This window comes from Telmatherina bonti (genome assembly GCF_933228915.1).
Source record: "Telmatherina bonti genome assembly, chromosome: 9".
In the NCBI taxonomy this organism is placed as follows: domain Eukaryota; kingdom Metazoa; phylum Chordata; class Actinopteri; order Atheriniformes; family Telmatherinidae; genus Telmatherina; species Telmatherina bonti.
Genome location: NC_136627.1, coordinates 31,222,112 through 31,234,617, shown reverse-complemented (window position 1 = coordinate 31,234,617; position 12,506 = coordinate 31,222,112). Strand labels below are relative to the sequence as shown.

The 12,506-nt window shown below is 36.4% G+C and overlaps 1 protein-coding gene across 1 annotated transcript in view; it reads right to left on the bottom strand.

The window, feature by feature from the left end:
- tenm4 (teneurin transmembrane protein 4) overlaps positions 1 to 12,506 on the bottom strand; it is a gene marked incomplete at its 3' end in the record, with an annotated part of 148,744 nt that overhangs the window by 72,805 nt on the left and 63,433 nt on the right. The window contains exons 5-7 of the mRNA XM_079246627.1: positions 5,001 to 5,250; positions 2,431 to 2,529; positions 1,280 to 1,515 (exon numbers count right to left, since the gene is read on the bottom strand). Of these exons, the coding sequence (XP_079102753.1) occupies positions 1,280 to 1,515; positions 2,431 to 2,529; positions 5,001 to 5,250 (585 nt within the window). The remainder of the gene's footprint in view (positions 1 to 1,279; positions 1,516 to 2,430; positions 2,530 to 5,000; positions 5,251 to 12,506) is intronic.

Genomic DNA, 12,506 nt, shown 5'->3' with positions numbered 1-12,506 from the left:
TTCATTTACTTAAGTCTAAATCTAAACAGTGAGACATTTTAATATTAGGAAGATATTTAGTCAAACACTTGCACTATTATAGCCTAAAAATAGTCTAAATGGAATTAAAATGTTAAATACTATTATTTAAAGCTACAACAGCAGACTAGACAAATGTTTAATTACTTGTCACTAAAAATGTGCTTTCTATTTATTATTTATTGTTATGTACATGCCATCCTTGATGCAGTCTTCCAGGACAGATATTCAAATCCAGCCTTTTCACAGAGCTGGTTGTTTTCATTTTTTAACAATGTTAAACTACTTTAACCTTGCTGGTGTGTAGGGAACCCATGACTCTATATTTCCTTTAAGTGTGTCCTTTGTAGTTTATATTATGCACACCACCAAACTTTGTTCACTTTATTTGAGTCAACATAGGATTTGCCAAAAACAAAGAACCCCAAACTTCCACACCTCCTCCAGTTGATCTTTGTTCTGCCCATCATCTTCTTCTTTCTGACCACATTATCAAAACAGATGCTTCTTCCAGCTTCTATAAACTCATAATATTTTTTTAAGTCTCAATATTAGTTTTACAAGTGATATGTGAATAGTTATCATGATGAATTGATGCCAGCATGGTTCAACAGCAAACCATTAAGACAGATATTTATATTATCAGAAACTCAAAGCAGAGTATCTAAGTGGTAATGTTAGATTAAATATTTGCAACTTTATTGTGTTGTAATTTTCCTTCTGACTGAAATTTTGTCTGAAGCTATTTTGTATATACAGTATCTAGGACAGACAAACTTTAGATTGTATGCCAAAATATGAATATCAATCCCTTGAAGGATGAAAGCAGACAAATTGAGTAGAACTAATTTAATAGCATAACTTAGTTGATAATCTTTACCCAGCTGGGACCCGGGAGAGCTGGTCAATCACAGAAGATGAATATTCTGATCGTGCAGTCCTCTCTTGTGTGATGGCTGATGTCTTTTTAATCTATTTCCTGTCTAGCCTATTCACAAGACTGAGACACTGGCTTGCCCATCTGCAGATCCAACCTACCCAATCTATGAATGATAATATTCTTTTAAAGGACTTGTGTGAGTGAAGAGTCAATCTTGAGTCCCAATATAACGACTCAAAGGTGCAGGGAACAGATTAATCTCTATCAAAATGGAAGAAAGAAAAAAAATACAATGGAGCACAGGCTCAGCCTGAATGACGGGTTGGGCGTATCAGCAGAAGGTACACATACTTAAATGAAGCAGCATTGGAAGAGACTCACCAATAAAGTAGGCTAATAGGAGCAGCAGTGTAACTGAGATGAGGATGGCACTGAGAGCAGCACATTTCCAGTTGCAGTGCTTGTAGGGCTTCTTCAGGTTGAAGGCAGGTCGAGTGAAGGTGTTTCTAGGCAAAGGACGTGGGGGAGGCGAGTACACCGTGCTGGAGGTCAGGGGGTACCCTGGTGAAGTTGTGCAATACATTGGTGATGTTCCACCTGGTTTGAACAGAAAATGTCTGGAAAAACACAGTTTTATATAAGTTTCAACATAAACTGCAGGAAAAGATGTCAATTATTTAAATATTGTTGGCTATGGTCTTTACAGGTGCAATCCCTTCCATTTTTAGTCATTCTGTTCCCAAGCACATTCAGTACTGTTAATCACGGTCATGCTAGATTAGTGAGCAGACTAAGGCACAGTGGGTTGAAAAGTTAAAGCTGTGAATCAATTTTATATCAAATTCAGGGGACTAGTGACCACAGCTGGTGCTTGTTTATGTATTCATGTCACTGTCAGAAGAGTAGACCCCCGTAACTGTGTGTCAAGGCTGTCCAGAGGAGAAATGCAGCATATAAGGTTGTTGCATGGAGTGAAGCAGATTTATTCGCCCTTGAAGAGCATAGTTGGCTATGTGAGAAAACGTGTGTAGAAACATGTCCAAGTACATGTCCAAGTGGCGTGTGATCAGCCCATCAGAGAGTCAACGACAGCAGCGCTGTTGTCAAGGCCATTTTACTGACAAGTTTACAGGACGCCGCCAAGCGACAGTGACACAAATGTGATTGAAAGTCATTTTATAATGTGTGATGCAGAAAGTCACCGAGACCATATTTTATTTGTAGATATCAAGACAAATCCCTGACGTCCCATTCGAGCAGTGGGAGGCTGTGTATCATAAAGCGGTCATGTTTAACATTAATCAGAAGCAATACAACCCAACAATGTCACTTGATGCAAATTGTTAGTTGTATCAAACAAGGAAGGGACAAATACAGCAAGGATTGTAGTACAGCAGGAAACATATGCTGATGACTGACAGTGTTTCAAAACAAAGGGCTGTTTGATGGACAAATAGCAAAGGCGTCTATTGCTTTCATGGCAAAGCAGAATTTGACAGTAGTTTGAGCCAGATAGCAAACATGCAACATACCCGTCGTTGTACGAGGCATCATGGCGTGCTGATGCCAGAATATCCATCTCAATTGGGTTGTCCTGTAAAGTCTCTAGGAATGCCTGCTTTGCTATGTTTCTACACACAGGTGGAAAGATGGATATGAAGCTAGTGTGAGATGTGCGTGCCATACACACAGAAATGCCAGTACAGTATGTGATCACCAAGCAACACCAACAACAAATGACAAATGGACATAAGGATGGATGGCACGAGACAAAGAAACCAAGGCCCTTATGGAACTATTTCTACAGAAGAGTGAGACAAATAACATCTAGCTCCCTCGTTCCCCATGTTCATACACTACCATACCTTGTATTGTATGAGCCCTGCCCCTCTCTGCAAGCGTCTTGCTCTTCTCTCATAAACATTAGAGTATTCTGGCTCCTTCATGATTGGAAGAAAACAATGTATCACTTACAAATAAGCTTAAAGTTGGTTTTAGACATCTTAGTTCTAGTTTTAAATACAAATGAACTTGTCACTAGTTTCATTGCTTTTACACAAGAAAATGGATTACAACAGTTTTTCCTTAAATGGTGTCCACACTCCAAGTAGCACAGCACATTCTAAAGTATCTTGAGGTTCATGTCTCATTTCTCCCATTATACACCTCCCCTAATGAGAGTTCTGTTCCATAAGGAAATACTGTAGCAATGCAATGCAATGAACTGTCTACATGCAGCGGGCAGACTGAACAAGTTCAGTGGTCCAAGAGAAAAGGCTTGATTTTGATCCCAGGCCCAATGGAGGCCAGAAGTGAAGTCTGTTCATGGTCTCTCAAGCTTTAGTTCTGGGGAAGAATGCAACTTTTAATGAAGAGGGAGCGAGAGAAATGCTTGGCAGAAACATTAGAGAAAATGGTGGTGTTGGATAGAGCCAACCAACTACTGGCACCTCTCCAGTGGCAGAGCAGGATAAGATCTGCTGGTGCAGAATTTGTCAGGGCTGTTTAATATCACAAAAGTGATGGCCAATCTTATACTATTTTACTTAGTGAAAGTGAAATTTAATATTGCAGGGTCCATGTGGATGTAACTAATGATTTCAGTTTTATTACTTTGGTAGTTGATCTTTTTATGAAGCAGTGGGTTATAGAAACTGAACTTTTTCTTCCTCTCACCATCTGTCTTCTTCTCCACAGAGAATACCTGCAGCTAGATGATGTGTAATCATTCGTTATACATTATACTGTCCCACCAGCGGAAATTGATTCTCATTTTCCTGTTGACTGAACCGTCACCAAAAAAAGTTGAGGTGGAGACAATAAGTCTGCTCATGACTGATTATTTAGTGATGCCAAATTAGCTGTTTACCATTTCCCTAGAAAACACTTGTTTTATTTATGCAAATTATTACATCTCACAGACCACTAGTTTACCAAAAATAGATGTGTGTCTAAGATCTGAAATATATAAAGCTATGTGATTGCAACTAACCTGACAACACATGCCCATGACAAGCATTCCTGCTCAGGAGTTTCTTAACTTGACATCCAGAAAACGACAACCTCTAATCATGTGATGAAAAAGTTGACACATCTCCGCCTTCATCACAGGCTGAAGGAGCTGAATCTGAGCTAACCAACCCAGCTGAAATTAGCCTGAACAGTAATTGACAAAACAGATATTGATTGTTTTAAATGGAAAAGAGACCATGTGTTTGCCCCTTTACACCTAAAATATGAGCCAATTTTAGCTTTCAAAATGAAAAAAAAAAACCGCTTTTCACATTTATTGGTTTTGTTATAAGTTAAGTCTAGATAGATGGTGCATAAATATATAGGAAAAGAAAGGACTGATATCATGAATAATAATGTGGGCCAAACGTTACTAATAATGAATATAATATATAATATATAATATATAATATATAATATATAATATATAATATATAATATATAATATAATATACTAAAGAATTCAATTCTATCCCTGACTTTAAGTATAGTTTTTATTTGGGAAGTTTTACCACTACTGTCACAAAAAAGCCCCTCATTAATAAGACGGATATAATTTTTCTTTTCTTAATTTCATACCGCCTTCCAATAAAACCCGCCAGAGAAATATCAACAGACATTCCCTTTATTACAATAACACTTGACAGATCTACTTCACACAAGAGCCTCCTATTGAGAAATGTGCTGGAGTACTGAACGCTGATTAATATGAAATAAATAAAACTCTGAGCTGAAGTGGAGAAGCTATGAAGCTTGCACATGGGAGCCCGGATGTAATTTAGCATCATCCAGCACGATTAAATTGTGGTTGAAACTCAGTCGTTTTCACTGTAAGGTCTGTTAATATTACAAATGGCCAAAAGCAGCACTTTTCTCTTGTTTGCCACAAATTCATGTTCATCACAAACATAGACCTTTGCCCCAAGCAGGATATTTTCCATACTACTGCTCTGCTCCTTGTTAGCATTGCAGTAATGTAATATGGCGCAGACAACACAAAAAACTGAGTTCAATAGCAGAAGCTCACACTAAATCTTTAAGATGGCAAAGCCTCAGCGTGGATGATTATCGATAAGAAATGACACAGTACCTTGTTTCCAGAGGGATGTTACTGTTGAGTAGCCAGTTGTCCTGTGTACTCCCAGAGTCTTGCGCACTAGCAGGACCCTCAGGAGGAGCAGAACTGTCTGTGGGTGCAGGACTTGGGTTGCTCCGTGGAGTGTAGTTGCCCCTGTTCAAGGAGTTAACAGAGGCTGCATGGTGCTGATGATTGGGCGAGTGGGAGTGGGAAATAGGTAGAGGAGGCGTCCGCAGCCGAGAGTGATTTTGAAAAGCTCCGTCTGAAAGCAGGGAGAAGAAAAAACAAAAATACGTTTTAAAAAAATAAGAATTCTGATTATTTATGGTTTGTTTCGAGGCACGATTGAATCTTGGTTTCCTTTGAAGTCGCTTTAAAAAACAACCAGATTTTGTTTGTCTGCACAATGTCAGTACTGCCACTGTTTGCACATTCGAAATGGTTTGTGAAATTGTGTATGTGTGTTTATGTTTATTTCCATTTTGGTGTTTTTGTTTTGTTTTTTTCCAACAAAACGAGCCTCAATATTCTAAATGGGCAACAGTGAGCAAAAAGGAAAAGCAATCAAACATTTTAAACAGCAGTTGATGCATATTAAAGGTAATAATTAACATAGTAACATTGAATTACTTATTGTCTCAGCTGTGCCATCTCATAATGGTAGTTCAGAGCAAATTACAGCATCAGGTAGTGTATAAGTGGATTGACTTTACTTAATTAAACATAGCAAAGATAACCGTACTCCAGTAGTAAATATTTTGCTTTACAACATATTTAATAAATATTTTATAATATACATAATTTTACTTGCATACATATATATATATATATATATATATATATATATATATATATATATATATATATATATATATATATATATATATATATATATATATATATATGTATTGTATATATATATATATGTATTGTATATATATATATATATATATATATATATATAGTTTGTGCATGACCCACTGACCTATGCAATATCATCATCTTCAGTGTATTGTACTCAAGTTCTACTTCCTGAGTAATTTGCCAAGCACCAACACAGTTTCACCAGCAGAAACTAAACAAATTAACACCTACATTACAGATCCTTTTCACTGACAAGCCACAAAGACCTCACACGAACTGCTCTTAAAAAGGCCCTTTCCTGCTCATTATTTCCCAACTGATCTCTGCCACTGTGTGCGCTCTGCATCCCACAGAGACCTGTCACACTTTACTCAGAACAGACACTAGCTACTGTGTAAACAAATTCAATTCAATTCAATTCAACTTTATTTATATAGCGTCAAATCACGGCAATGCCATCTCAAGACGCTTTACAGACAGAGGGGAAAACATAATGAAGGCCAATTCATAACAGCCTATATAAGGAAACCAACAGATTGAGTTGAGTCCAACTCAATCTCCCATCCTGAGCTGGTCTACACTAAAACTGACAAAATTTTAAGGCTCTTTTGGACACTCATTTAATCAGAGAGGAATGTTTGCAATTTTGTATATATAAAAAAAAACCAACAAAAAAAACAGTGGCTTGTTTAATTCCTAATGTTACTTCCTTAAAAGCTGTAGCTCTTTAGGAGCAGATTTAGGATTTGGCACTTCAGTGCTCAGCTGCACAGCACTAAGAGATCTGCAGTAGTGAACCTTGTTAAAAGTGATACCAGAGGTCAGAACTATAAGGTGATGATATTAGCTCTCCCTTTATCTTGTATTTTACTGTCATGTTGTCATTTGAAACTAGTAGATATGAAGTCTAGAAGAAGAGATGGGCTGTGGTCCTGCACTCACGACTCAAGGCACTTCACAAAATAGAGGACCGATGTCTTTTTGCACTCTGTACCCTTTTATTTCCACGTCTGCTCAGCCATTCATCAATCAATGAACTCCTGACTTTACACAGAGTGGCTTTTCTTTACAGCAGTAAGCCCCCTTTATTTCACAGATATCCACAACACTAAATTGCCAATTTATAGCACAGAGAGCAGAATACAGACACACAGAAGGCTTATTTTCTATAATCAGCCCCTTCATTAAAGCAATAGCTATTCATGCCAGTCAAGAAGCTTAGAGTCCTTCCAGATTTTTTAGGGGTCAGGAACATGAAGCTCCCATATCAACACATGTCAATCAAGGCAGACTGATGAATGTTTGAGGTGAAACAATGGCTGCACTGACAACACACCTTCATCAAGCCTTCATGTTTGATGCTTTCGTGAAAGGCAGGAAAGGAGCTTTCGTGTTAACAAGTAGTTTGCAAATGGATGGATAAGCAGAGAAAATCAGGGTAAAAATCAAGCGTGCTACACTTAATCCACAAGCATGTCTCTCTGTGTGAGGCTTTTAAACAAGCATGTGCTTCTGGAGTTTTATAGTGTTTGCACCTGGTGATTCTGTTCAGAACAATCCATTAACGACAAAAAAGAAAGAAGAAAAAAAAAGAAAGGCCTCTAATATTCCTGTTCAGACTTGGTTTTGAACCTTTACTTACTGTCACATATTTAATATATTTCATTGACGGAACAGCAAAAGCTTAGACAAACTGATGTTATACATTTGTTGTGCAGAGAACCAGTTTGTTCAGATTCTACAGTATAGCAGATGCTTTGAGAAAGAGACACACCTCACAATCCACTCAACATTGTGCTGGTTTCTGGTAACACCACAGAGTTCTTGATGACCTTGCTTCTATTTAACTACATACCTGATCCCTGAACCCATTAATAAGGGTATGCTAATAACAGACACAGAACAGATGTACAGAGAAATATATCACAAGGAAAAATGAATTGCCACTCCAGAATGCAGTTAATGCTCAGTAAACAAATACTTTACTTTCTACAGGATGTCGGCCAAACAAATGCCGACTTACTAGTAGTAATTCATTTTAATAATAGTTTTCTTTCTTTATTACTTTTGTAAAATTGTCTTGGGACCATGCATGTAATATTTTTTAAAGAATAGTGCTACATATCTTCTGCATTTTTAACAAAGTGGCCATATGTTTTCCTAACCTACAACCCACCGTTATTGACAACCCTCTCCAGATCTCGCCCACTCTAGCAGGCCTAATTTCAAGAATCAGTCTATTTATAGTAAACATCAAAAAATCATTCCTAAACAAAATCCAGTGGAGTTGGGAAGAAGAACTGGGAGATATAATGCCTCTGAACCCATGGAATGAAGCTCTGACAAGAGTTAATTGCGGTGCATCTTGTGTTAAACTGAGACTTATTTAAGTTAAAGTAATACATGGTATCCATCTTGGTAGGAGAAGATTCACTAACATGGATAAAAGGCGTCACCCCAGCAACCCTGACACACATCTTTTTGGCTTGTCCAATCACTACAAGCTTTTGCCACAAATTTACAAACAAATGCCTTTTCAGCCATCTTTGGTGCAGCTCTAACTAACCAAGAATGCAACAATAAGTGTAGGCAGGTTTTAGCATTTCCAACTTTCCGCCCACAGAAAGATTTTATATTATTGGAAATCTACTAAACTACCTGAAGCCTCCCAATGGCTGAGCAACCTTATGCTTCATCTCAGCCTTGAAAAATCAAATATATACTTAGGCAGTCTGGAGACCGATTTTTTGTATCTTGGTCCGCAGTTATAGCTTTACTTGATCAACTGAAATTCTTGCCGGATAGCTGACATTTGTGATACCCAGCCTACGATGAACCTGCTTTGTTTCTAATCTTTTCCCTTTTGGTTTTAGTTTTGCTTTTCGTTTTTCGTTTTCTTGTGAAACACAATGTATAAATGCTTGTGAAATATTGTAATCTCATGCACTTTGGGTTACAGGATGCCAGCTGATGCAGCATCTGGTGGGGGGGGGGATTCTGGGAGTGGTAAAACTGCTTTCCTATATATGTCTTAGTTAAGCATTTAATTCTTAAATAAAAGTATCAGGATAGTAAAATTTAAAAAAAATATTGCTACAAATTCAATAGAATTACCACAAACATGCCTGAACATAAATAGTCAAATGTAATTTGCTACGATTGCGCAAAGGTTTGGTTTTGTTTTGGATATTTTCACCATTAATGGCATCGAAAGCACTGAGCTGAACTGGTTCTTAAAGACCATAAATTTGAAATATTGAGACAAATTGTTGCTACTTCTAAACATCACATATTATCTTTTTGTGTTAAAAATACAGAAGCTTTTTTAATTTGTGTGCTAATGTAAGCATGAAACTTCTCAAATTAAACTTAAACTCCATACAATAAATTAAATAGTTATCTCTTAAATATATGTAACTTGATTTTCTACCACAGAAAGTGTTATTGAAAAACAACTTTTTAAAAAAAAAAAAAGTATTTTACAAATTGATTAGTATTTTCAGTATTTCAAAGCAGGTAAAATAAGATTCTCACATAGCTTACTTTAATGACAACCGTATGTTCACAACTTTTAATAAAGCAGTTTACTTTAATCTATTATTTGCAGATAAACATCAGTCTTGCAGAGTGGACTGCAGTCAGCAAAGAACCAGATAAGCATTGTATTGTGTTTGAAATTCACCGCCTGATTGTGGGAATGCCTGTCCATGTCCAACCAATAACGCCTCAGACAGACAGGTACGTAATCACAGGTATTGTTGTGTAGATAAACAAATAAATGGAAAACAAACTGGCTATGAGACAAAGCGCAGAACAACACAACCCCTACAGATGTGGCGATTCAGCAACAATTATTCACAACTATCCAAGGGATGGGAAAAATAAAACAAATGGTTTTCTATTGACCTGCTCTGCAGAACAAAACTGCCAAGAGAAGGAGATTCATTTGTTATCAGAGACAGAGAAGGGAGACCTCGCTACAATAGCCAAACTTTCACATCACATTCAAAGTAGAGGCCTAAAGATATCCATTCAGTCTGGGAATGTGGGGGCTTCATTTTTCTTTCCAACAGATGTATGCACCAGTTAAGGCCTCCTGATGCTTTTCTAGACAAGTAATTAAGGCAAATCCACTTCATTAGCTAGGACCTCATACCCCACACTGAGAAATAACAGGAGTGTCTCTTATGGTCAGATTTTCTAATTGCTGGAAGAAAACTGTAAAAATTTCTAAGTGCTCCACTAAATCAGGAATAAAAAAGACACAAAGTATTGCTCAAACACCCTGACCTTTTATGGTAAGTCCAAAAAACAGCCAAGAGTGTATGAAAAATATTTTACCTGATGCGAAAAATAAAGTGCAGGCAAACTATCAATGAGAAGTTAAATTTAGAACCGATTATTAACCTAAGTGGGATTCTTAGCAAGTATTTTCATTCCCTGTACTGATAAAAACATGCAAACAACTTGCGTCGTGTAACTAATGGTTGTAAATTGTGTCAGTTTAGAGTCTAAATCAGACTGCTATGATTAAATGACAAATTCAGATTATTTTATAGTATTTGTAAATATAAACCATTTTCTTGCCCATCTTTTAAAATATAAAGTTTGATTATGTTTTAGATAATAGTTATTATTTGCTAGAGAGGGTCGATCAATTCCAAAGGCAATGCTGCAGATTAAACAACGTAAGGTGTGTGAGGGCTCAGCCTGGCTCATATTAAATTGATGAATTTATACAATAATGTAATAATAACAGAAATAAAAACTTAAGGATAATTTATGGGAGTGTAACTTTTCTTGCATTGGTTACTTAACTTGCCTAAATATAATTTTTGCTAAATAATACAATAACAATGACTTGCCAGTAATGACATTAAGTCATGAGAATAAATTCTGGTGCATTGTTGACTTTGATTGGATTTATTTTCTCAACTTCACACATCATTCAGCTACAATGTTACATGTTATATTTCAGCTGACTCATTTCATAAATGTTATTGACAAAGTTAAATAAACTGATGTGTCAAAATAAATCTGTAGAAATTATCAGTTTATATTAAATAGTATACATTTTTTGTTGGATGCTTCACTCTAGTAGGAAGATTTGTACTCTTATTAATTCTAAAGCAAACCATGTCAATATCAATTCCAGCACAGTGTGTTCTTTAAGCCAATTTATTTCTGCTTGTATTTACAATCTTTGGTAACTGTGAATGTGTATCACAATGAGTGTCAGTTTTAATTCATAAAAACATGTTAAAACTGCAAAGCTTCACGTTCAACACCTTGAAAATACATACACAAATAAACAGAGGAGAAACATATTTTCTTTTGTAATTTTAGCTTCATTTGGTCGCAAACAGTCCAGATTCTTGACTTATTTTTCACTTTCTACAGATTCTAGGGAGATATTCTATTTTGGAACAAGGACAGTGGATAAAATCTACAGAATTAATGGTCACACCTGATGAAATAAAGTGATATGACATGCCCTGAACGCCCAATCAGCACACTGAGGTGAGAGCAGTTCGATACAGAATTAATCAAAAGCTATCCAGAGCTTAGATAAATCATTGAAACTTGCTTACTTCCACATCGCCTATGGCGAATCACAAGAGCAAAATTTCCACTTGAGTACCAGTTGTCTATAACAATACAAACAAAATTTATCATGAATGCAGTGAAGCTGCCCTCCGCACGGCCTCTGTGATCCTGGTTTTCTCTGCTAGTCCTCCTGTTTTTTAGACCATTTGGAGAGTCTGAAGGTAAAAGACATGTGGGAATTCTGGCTGTCTTCCCCAGAACCATTGGCGAGGTAACAGATACAACAATGAAACACACGCATCAGCCCTTCACCAGTTACTTCTCTCAATGGGAAAAAAAAGAGGAACACATCCTGCAGTCCTAACTCTCCCAACACTAAATAGATTTTGAGATTATAAAGAAAACAGATCAATTTGTGTTTATACATACATATATATATATGTATATATATATATATATATATATATATATATATATATATATATATATATATATATATATATATATATATATATATATATGAATAGCTTATGCAAACTTAAACATAAGGTATAATTAAAAAAAAAAACTATTTATAAAGGTCTACCACAGATTGCAACCTAAATCCATTAAGGCCAACACTGGCATATGTTTCTCTCTGCCTTTCTCAGATCTAATGGATTTTCTGTCATTCTTTAAGCTGCCTAGGCAAGAACAAGACAAGTGGTTATGTATGCTCCGTTCAGTATGTCACTCTACTGCATATCCATCAATAGGTTGGAAATTTTGTTAGCAGGCACAGATGGTCTGCAATTATCATACAATGAAAGTAATGCATCTCAATTTATGTCAAAGAAAAGAAGATATGTAGGTATTGTAAATGCATTATCCATAGTCTCTGTGAGCTGAAGAACAGCAAGTTGAATCAAACTGGACGATATGCCTGTTGACTCCAGTTCATTGATAAGTTTTGAAGGAAATTGATTCTTCGCGATATGTCGGCTCAAAAATTGCAATGCTAGAAAAACAGGGGCATAGCAGGCAAGTGCCATGTGCTACTCATTAAATTATTATTTAGCCTCAGTTCGTTTCATTCCTCATGGTGTCTGAGACTAAATTACTTTCTGG